Genomic DNA, 9637 nt, shown 5'->3' with positions numbered 1-9637 from the left:
TGGCGCGGCCGGCGCAGAGGCCGGGTGGACGGGCGCGCGACCAAGGGCAGCCCCGACCCAGGCGGCGGCCGGGTGGATGGGCCCCAGGCGCGTCGCAGCGCCCGGCCAGGCGCGGCGGATGGGCGCCGGGCGGGCGAGGGCGAAGCCTCGGCGCAGGCGACGCGTGGCCATAGCCTGGCGCGGGGTGTGGCGCAGTGTGCGAGGGCGAGGCCTCGACGCTGGCGGGCGTAGCCTGGCTATTCCGGGCGCGAGCGCCGCGCGGGGAAAGGTGACCCACAACAACGGCCGGAGGGAGGCGACGCCGGCCGGTGGCCGCTATCATGACCTCTGCAGGAGAGGCCATGGCCGGGGAGCGGTCGCGCCGTCCCTTTTTCTCTCAGACCAAATCGCTCTCGGGAGCGTGCTGGTAACGTGTTAAAAGAAAAGTGAATCCTCTCTCTCTTTCATTAGATGATTGTAAGCATTTATACAAGGAGAAGGGATGCGATGAAGAGGCATCCATTCGGGAGAGATGGCAGTTAAAGGGGAGATTTACCCCATAATTAACACACGTTAATTAAACTCTAACAAATACAATCCCAAAATAGTTGTAAAATCCAGAAAATTTACATGGTGAAAATAGTTGCGAGAACCAAAAAAATTACATATTGAAAAACCTGATTCAGGAAAAGGAAAACAGGGAAGTATAAAAAATTCATTATTCCGAGAAGGGATGCGATGAAGAGGCATCCATTCGGGAGAGATGGCAGTTACAAGGGGAGATTTACCCCATAATTAACACACGTTAATTAAACTCTAACAAATACAATCCCAAAATAGTTGTAAAATCCAGAAAATTTACATGGTGAAAATAGTTGCGAGAACCAAAAAAATTACATATTGAAAAACCTGATTCAGGAAAAGGAAAACAGGGAAGTATAAAAAATTCATTATTCCGAGAAAATAAAAACGCTAGAAGGAGGGCTCGAACCTCCGACCTTGTGGTTAACAGCCACACGCTCTAGCCATCTGAGCTATTCCAGCTTTGTTGATGCACAGATACTTTCAAGTAATAACAAGAAGCTAGAGTAATACTCGTCCCTACTACTCCATGAACATTACCGTTTTATTTGGCAACTGAATAATCAATATAGTACAACGTACAGGTTAAAGCCATTCGGTGTATTATCCATCAGTATGATGGTAAATGGAGTGAAATACGATATAAAGTTTGACGCCTAATCATATATTCCAAGCCTTGTCATACCATATCACATATTCACGTTACAAGATTTAAAATATGTTTCTGGTTCCGAGTGTTTAATCTAGTTGATAGATATCGTATTCTTCACAAAATTTGCCCCGAGCTTGATTGACGAAATCAGATTGAAGTGATTCACTGCCTGTCGGCGACAGTTATTTCTCATGTTGAGTGAACTGTGTTCCCGGAAGTCTGCGCCAGTCTACGGCAAAATTTGTTGCTCAGAACGCTTGAGATTTTTCCTCTGAGCAAGTAGATACTTATTCAGAAAGCTTACTCAGAGTGCGTCTGGAAATAACCAGCAGGTGTTCAGCAGGATATGCTGAAGCGCGGCACAATCACAATGTGTACATTACAGTCTGACGAAACACTGTACATATGTTAGAAATGCAGCATTATGTACAGGTGATGTAAGACTTCAATTAACATATATTCACGGAGAAACTCCAGCATGTGGAGACTATGTACATGAACTACGGAACCTATACCGCTATGCACGAAAGAATCAACAAGTTTATCAATAGCAAAGAATAACGCAGTAAGCATCACTATACACGGGTGCTCAAGCCTTCAATGCATTGGCGTTGGATCAGAAACTTGAACAGTCTGATCATTCAACCGGCTCAAGCAAGGTTTTCCCTTGTCATCAGTGTCCATCATTATGGTATCGCCAGGTTTGTACTGCCCAGAGAGAATTGCTTCGCTGATGACATCCTCAACCAACTGAGTGACGGCCCTTCTAAGTGGCCGCGCACCATAGCTCTTGTCGTATCCTTGCTGAGAAACCATGTTCTTCATGGCATCAGATACTACTAAGCCGATACCGAGCGCCAACAGCCTACCCTTCACCTCTTCCAGAATTATATTAAGAATAGCCAGCATCTGAAAAATGTCGGAAACTGTTAGTACGCCATTTGCGATACGTAGCATGATTTTGTAAATGACATGTTAGAAGGTGTAATACAACATTTTTCAACAAAAAGACAGAAAAAAGATCTTGATGTACAAGATTTTACAAGGTACCCCCTTTGTAAACTAATATAAGATCTTTTACAGAGGGAGCACGTAGGTGCAAAAAGGAAAGGGGTTGCAGCACAGGTATTGTGTAATGGCATACAAATGGACCGGTGATTTTAGTTTTATAATAATCTGATATGATATCTAGAATCACATGATAATAACCAAACAACCTAAAATGAAATAACAGACCTCAGTCTTCTCCAGTGGACGGAACACAACCACCTCATCCATTCTATTGAGCAATTCAGGTCGAAAAAATGCCTTCAACTCTTCCATTACCAAGGATTTCATTACAGCATATGTGTTCTCTTCTGTATCATTCTGCGTCTGGAAACCCATGCTCATCGTTCCTTTGGAAATCGATGTAGAACCAACATTTGATGTCATGACGATTAATGTATTCTTGAAGGAAACTCTGCGGCCCTGTAGTTCAGAAAAAGTAATGACGGTTTCATTTCACTAAGATGAATCCAGGATCATGCCTAAGAAAAGTTCACACAAGATTTAGCAATGCACATCAGACTGAGTCTCATCAATAGGATCGCCCTTCTAGGACAAAGTCATAACAATGAACATTTAGCTTGTTGAATTTGCAAAAATAGCTAGCCTGACTTTTGAGGTGCAAAGTACAGTATGAATTTTATTTATCGACTGCAGAAAGTAATATCACGTATGTCAGGATCTAGCACCTGTGAGTCCGTCAAATGACCATCTTCAAACACTTGGAGAAGAATATTGAAAATATCAGGATGAGCTTTCTCTATTTCATCAAACAATACCACAGTGAATGGTTTTCTTCTGACTGCTTCTGTCAAAGTACCACCTTCACCAAATCCCATGTACCCTGGAGGAGAGCCTATCAGCTTGCTCACAGCATGCCGCTCCATGTACTCACTCATATCCAATCTAACCATAGCCGACTCCTGTTAAACGAAAGAAATAACCTTTTAAGACAAATTCAATGTAACATGTTCTGTAGGTTGAGTAAGATATAACCAGGAAAGAGTGACCTACAGATCCAAAATAAGTTGATGCTAGAGCTTTAGTTAATTCAGTCTTTCCAACTCCTGTTGGACCACAGAAAAGTAGAGTAGCAATAGGTCTGTCAGGATCACTCATGCCAGTGCGTGATCTCTTCACAGCTCTTGATATAGCCACAACAGCATCATCTTGACCTATGACACGCTTTCTGAGTTCATCGTCTAGTCCTACTAGAAGCTTTCTTTCATCTGCAGTCAACTGCTGGACTGGTATGCCTGACCACAATGATGTGACTCTTGCAATTTCCTCTAACCCAACCACAGATGGTCTGCATCATTAATTGTGTTTTAAAATTTTGGATGCTTATATTGTGAAATGTGAAGTCTACTCGGTATGAAATCATGAATGAGAAAACCTACTCATCAGCTGAAGCTGAGGGTGTTGCTGTCGGGCTTGTCTTGCTATCATCCAGTACTTCAACATTAACCTCATTCTCTTGGTCATTTTCATTTAGAGAATATTTCAACCTGTTAGTCAGTGCCTGAAACGTGTTGCGAAATGAATTGAACATCTACCAGCAGATGGACATGCAAAAATGTTACTTGGAACAGCTCTATTTAAATATTCTATTACCACTTCATGCATGGCCTGGACAGCTCTAATCTCTTGCCAATATTCATCTGGTGACTTCAAAATAATAGAGCACTGCTCTTCCTTCTTCTTTTTAAATGATTCCATCCGAGCTCTGCTACCGGCCTCATCAATTAGGTCAATAGCCTTGTCAGGAAGATGCCTGTCAGGGATATACCTCACTGATAAATAAACTGCCGCATTGATGCCTTCTAAGGTGTATTTGCATTTGTGATAAGTCTCATATTTTTCACGCAGACCAAGTAATATCTTCACAGCATCCTCCTGCAGAGAGCACAAAGAGAAATTAAAAGAAGCTGATAATGAAGAGTCCCAAGAGGTTTCGAGAATTGAAATTCTGCACTACCTGACTGGGCTCATTTACATATACTGGCTGGAATCGGCGGGCCAAAGCCTTATCCTTTTCGAAATGCAAACGGTGCTCATCCAGAGTTGTAGATGCAATGCACTGTGAGTTCAGACAAGTATCAACACATGCAAAAGAAAAATAAGAAAATATGATGTGTTGCAGTATGTCGCAGACGAGATATAATATACTACTCCCTCTGTAAACTAATATAAGAGCGTTTAGATCACTAAAGTAGTGATCTAGACGCTCTTATATTAGTTTACGGATGGAGTACTTAGTAGCATGGAAACGGTCCATGTGGATCATGACTGCTGATTAACACAAATACTTCACAGGTATTTATAAAGGGACACCACTCAAGTGACAAACTACAGAGTACAACATCAGGAATATGTGCAGCAGTAAAAATCAGTACAACATCAGGAATAGCCATAGAAGGAGTTCCTTGTGTGGAAACAATACCTGCAATTCACCTCTAGCAAGTGCAGGTTTCAGCAGATTAGCGATATCAAGACCAGCTCCCTTATTTCCTCTTCCAGCAATTCCAGACCCAATAAGAGTATGAACCTCGTCGATAAACAAAATAACATCATCTGCATGAAATTTGGAGCTATTTGTAAGGTCAAAAAGCGGAAAGAAATGTTTAAGTGTTCCATTTATACTGCACAAATCAGATAAACCTGCTTTGCGCACTTCACGTATTAAACTTGTAACCCTGGCTTCCAATTCACCCCTCTCTTTTGCACCAGCCATCAGTAAAGCAACATCTAGTGACAATATACGTTTTCCCTACATAAACAATGTGAATTAGTAGTAAGTATTAACTACTGTTTGCGAGCAACTTTTTGACATCAAACGTGGCTGTTTATCTATAATTGGTTGCGGAAACTCACCACAAGAAAAATAGGTACATCTCCATTAGCAATTTTAAGAGCCAACCCTTCAGCAATGGCAGTTTTGCCAACACCTGCTTCACCCAAAAGAATTGGATTGTTCTTTGTGCGCCGGCATATAATCTGAACTACTCTTTCAATCTCCTTCGTGCGACCAATAACAGGATCGATAAACCCTCCACTGGCTCGCATAGTCAAATCTATACAAAATTGAGCTAGTGCGCTCTTCTCTGAAATGACAAGTAAATAAGCTCATTCTTTCCACACTCAGTGTCATAAAGAAAATTAGCACAAACACCTGCAGAGCAGCTTAATCCCTGACCTTTCTTTTTATTGGAGTATTTGGCAATGGCAGTCCTCCCATTTCCAGCAGTAGACTTATCACGCAATTTGAAAGAAGACAAACCCAGAGGCTCTCTGCCATCCTTTGCTAGCTCCCCTTTGACTCGGGTAAGAGCCTGCTTTGCTAGCTGAGTGGGAACTACTCCTAAGCTAGAATAAACATCATTAATTAGCTAGAAAATAATTAGAAGTGCGAAAAGGCCAACATTTTATTTAATTTTCAGTTAATTGGATTCCCATTTCTTTCGAGAGTCCACATAAATTCAGTTGCATTTCCCGTTTTGATGACAGTTCAAAAGAAAAATCTAATGTTGCTTATTGTTTAGACGATCAATAGATAGTTTGATGCATTATTTAGCTGTTCACGTTTTTGCTGACATGAAACTACAAATTGCAAGCTCTTCGGGAGAAATGGAAAAGGAGAACATCAGCACCAACCTCTTGAGGATGCTGTTGGTTGTCGGATCGTCCAGGTCGAAGAGGCCGAGCGCAATGTGGTCCGGGGAGATAAAGTTGCACCCCATATTCCTGGAAAACTCGACGGCCGCGACGAACACGCGCTTGCTGGCCCCAGAGAAGGGCACGTCCGTGGCCAGCCCCGTCGCGGCCTGAGCAGGCCCGCCCTTCCCGACGGCGGCACGGCACGCCTCGCGGGCGCGCTCGATTCGGACGCCCGACGCGAGGAACCCCGCGGCGGACCGGTCTTCTGCGACGAGGCCCAGCAGCAGGTGGTGCGGCGCCACCACCTCGTCCCCCATCCCGCGGGCCTCCCGCTGCGAGAGCACCACCGCCTTGACCGCCCGCTCGGTGAACCGCTCGAACACCGCCCTGACGACGAGGCCCGCGGCCCCGCGCCGCTGCTGCCCCCGCCGAGGCGGCGCCACCAGCAGAGCCGCGGAGGAGGCGCGGAGCGGGGGTGCAAGCGCAAGCGCCACCGCCCTCCCGCCCGACGCCGCGGCCGTCGCCGGGGAGAAGCGGCGGCGGAGGCCGGCGCCCGTGGCGAGGATGGAGGCGGGCGGGGCCGACGACGAGGAGCAGCAGCACGCCTCCATCGTCGTCGGTTGTTCGGTGTGTGATTGGATGCTCCCTCCTCCTCCGCCTCTGGGATTAAACTATGGGCTCGTACCCGCTGTAAGGTGCGACCTTAAAGTTGCACGAGACGGAATAGAGTAGCTGCAGCGGTTAGCTGTGTCTGCGTGCCACCGCTGCTGGGGAATCGAGTGATTGCATGGGGAGGAAGTGACCCGCGGGCGGCACGCAAGGAAGGAGGGGAGGGTGGGGAAACCGGCGCGGCGGCGCCGTGGCGGACGGAGATGCGGTGCGGTGCGGTGGAGGAGGAAGGAAAGGAATCTGCTTGTGTCGGGAGGCGAGGAATGGTGTTCCACCGCGCGGCGCGGGGTTGGTGTTCTTCGGTGGCGCGCGCGTGACGCGGGTTTATCCGATCGGGATGGCCGGTCGGGGATGGAGGATGGGCGCCGGTGGCCAATGTGTGCGGCTTTCGGCACAGGTTTGCGTCGCGCGCCGGTTGGCGAAATGTGCAGTTCGGGGCATCGTAATCCGCACTTCACACAACAGAGTGGCTAGTTCGCGACGTGTTTCATGCGGAGAAGTGGTTGGTTACTTTTTTTTTTCCGAGAATATGTAACGTTATCAATGGTCATAGGGATACGTACAGATACTAAGGCTGGTCGTAATGATAGTATCATAGCTAGTACATGCATGTCAACTAGGCAATTTTGATGAGGTGTCATAGCATTAAATGAAGAAAGAGAGGGCGTAATATCATATCATGATACGGTATCATATTAAATGTTATGCTACTTTGTGTCATGCATGACAATAAATAGAGTACTGCATGATACTAATATATGATACTATGCATTAGGGAGGTAGTATCATACATTAGTATCATATGCATGATACTAGTATATGATACTTCTCATTACAACCAGCCTAAGCTCCCTCAAAATGCAGCTCTGGGGTGAATCGAGGCGTGAAGGGTGCGTGGGGTCCACCTTGTCAGCCTATGTTGACCCATTTTGAACCGCCTTGAACCAGGCAGGTGCGTTGGGCCGCTAGACTTTAAGGGAAGGAACATGCGTCCCTTCGAGCTCACCGTGGGCGGCATCGAAAGGGGAAAAGGCTGCAGGGCAAGGGGAAAAACTGGTGGCCTTGTTGTGTAATTTTTCTTTGTGAAGAGGAGTTATGGGGCGGTCGACGACGGCGAGGTCTGATTGGCGGACCTCATGTGGCGGCGCCTCTCCTCGAAACTCGACCTCGTGCAGCCGCGCCAACCGCGGCTCATCATCTCACATGCAGCGCCTTCATCCTACCTCACCGGCCATGCCTTTCCTTGCAGGTGTGAGGAGCAGCAGCCATGCGTCCACTGCTTCTTCCTCCGGCCATGACTTTTTTGATATCACGCTATCACGGTATCACCTCCACACAAGGTATGACACACCAGGCATCACAGGTTCTGCACGTTGTGGAAGAGTTCTAGCCATAGGTAACGTCGCTCCCTTTGGGTGATGCAATAATTAATATGGATTTTGGTAGCACTTTCTATATAGATCTGATTACGTAATGTGGTTCTCATAATCAAGGAAGAAACGACTTATGAGGATCACCTATGTTTTTCTTATGTTTCTAGCAGCATCAATAATTACAAACTAACTTAACTTTACAGCTTTACTGTTGTCAGTACATAACATCTGAATAAGAAAGCTGAAAGTTTCTACGGCGGCAGATATATTATGTAATATTTCTGCGACAGTGATATGGATTTCCAATTGGTCCCACCTGCGCTATGTTTAATTGATATATCATGTATCATTCCTGGAATTGCCATGTCCTCCAGCATATATATTTGGTAATCTTTATGCAACGGTGATAGAAATCTGTCTAGCCATCTTGTGATCCCCAATTGACAAGTAATGTCAAAAACCATCAATATATTTTTCTTTGTGACTTGTGACTGTCAAATTCTCATTTTGCATGCCTCATACAGAAGAACTAGAGTTGAAGCAATACGAGTATACCAAAAGGATCTCAAATTTTAAACAAATGGTTCAAGAGCTGGCATATAAGCTATATTGATTTGCAGTATTTCAATACTGCACACTACTTCCATGTTTGTTCTGATTACAGTTTTGGTTATTTTCTTGGTTCTGAAGGATTGAGTATTACATTGGGAAGCTAATTATCCCAGCCAACCTAGCATATTATATTGTTGCATAGTCACCATCTAGGGTGTTCCAAGTTTACGTTGCTAAATCATTGCCATCAGTACATATTTAATTATTGGGATTCATCTCACACCAGGAGTGCTACACAATTGGCCATGTATGTTCACTTTGGTATCATATTGTTTCTTTGATCCTCATGGCTCTGCAATTGTGAGGTAAAATACTTTTTGAATTTATTGTGTTTTGTGTTTACAAATTGTCTCATTTTACATGTTTATTATGTATTTCTATAGTAGGCAAATAGGACATAACCTTGTTTTATTAATTTTTGGTGCTTCTTTCTCGATTCTTCTTCGAATATGTCTGCCTGGGACAAAAGAAAAATACACAGAGGGTTTCGACTTTGCGTATTATAAAATTAAAGGATTATATTGGTAAAAACATGCTTAGAATGAGGGAAGGTATTCTTTTCTATAGGCTTGGTTTTGTGACATGCAACACATTGCTTCTTGAGTTTTTTTCTTGAACGATCATCTTGAATCATTGTCCGTATTTATTTTTTGTGATCATTCATTCTCTACATCCATGGATAATTTAACTACCCAAAATATGGGGTTTCTAAAAAAGATGCAAGTGCATGATGGTATGCAAATTTGCATTATAATGCAGCATTGGTCTTTAGTTATTATCTATAAGCCTTCTTTCATCATTGTTTAGTTACTATCCTGATATCCCGCACTTCTGCTTGCTTTTTGTGGATGACCCGAAGAGCAATTACTTAACATGAAGATGTATGAAAATTGTTATACAAACTAGATTAGATTGTCTAGACATACTAAGAAGCTATATTTTCCTATATTTAATGCTTAGACTAAGAAATACTAGAATATGATGATTTCGGCTAAACCTTTAGGCCAAGTTTGCTCCTTATACTTGCTCTCATGTATGGGTTACAGTTCACCTAGAGATATATACT

The 9637-nt window shown here is 44.4% G+C and overlaps 1 protein-coding gene and 1 non-coding gene across 2 annotated transcripts; both read right to left on the bottom strand.

The window, feature by feature from the left end:
- Positions 1-949: 949 nt before the first annotated feature.
- TRNAN-GUU lies at positions 950-1023 on the bottom strand. The gene has a single exon. It is a non-coding gene; the product is annotated as a tRNA-Asn (tRNA).
- A 540-nt stretch (positions 1024-1563) lies between these two features.
- LOC119364175 (chaperone protein ClpD2, chloroplastic-like) lies at positions 1564-6943 on the bottom strand. The gene is made up of 12 exons (XM_037629601.1): positions 5915-6943; positions 5457-5626; positions 5135-5364; positions 4922-5030; positions 4704-4834; positions 4239-4340; positions 3875-4156; positions 3661-3782; positions 3275-3569; positions 2950-3183; positions 2450-2683; positions 1564-2122 (listed from the first exon to the last, which is right to left on the bottom strand). Exons 1-12 carry the CDS (start codon positions 6526-6528, stop codon positions 1811-1813), a joined length of 2835 nt encoding a protein of 944 aa, XP_037485498.1. The 5' UTR covers positions 6529-6943; the 3' UTR covers positions 1564-1810.
- Between the last annotated feature and the right edge of the window lie 2694 nt (positions 6944-9637).

Source organism: Triticum dicoccoides, chromosome 2B (genome assembly GCF_002162155.2).
Source record: "Triticum dicoccoides isolate Atlit2015 ecotype Zavitan chromosome 2B, WEW_v2.0, whole genome shotgun sequence".
Taxonomy (NCBI): domain Eukaryota; kingdom Viridiplantae; phylum Streptophyta; class Magnoliopsida; order Poales; family Poaceae; genus Triticum; species Triticum dicoccoides.
Note: the sequence above shows the minus strand (reverse complement) of the source record. Positions and strands in the feature narration are given on the sequence as shown.

What these genes read in the sequence shown, in the direction of transcription:
- LOC119364175 (XM_037629601.1), bottom strand. Translation starts at nt 6,528, where the DNA reads ATGGAGGCGTGCTGCTGCTCCTCGTCGTCGGCCCCGCCCGCCTCCATC. An exon ending in TTGCTAGAGGTGAATTGCAG is followed by an intron (nt 4,341 to 4,703) that starts GTATTGTTTCCA and finishes CTGAACTCACAG; the next exon opens with TGCATTGCATCTACAACTCT. An exon ending in TCCAGGCCATGCATGAAGTG is followed by an intron (nt 3,783 to 3,874) that starts GTAATAGAATAT and finishes AACACGTTTCAG; the next exon opens with GCACTGACTAACAGGTTGAA.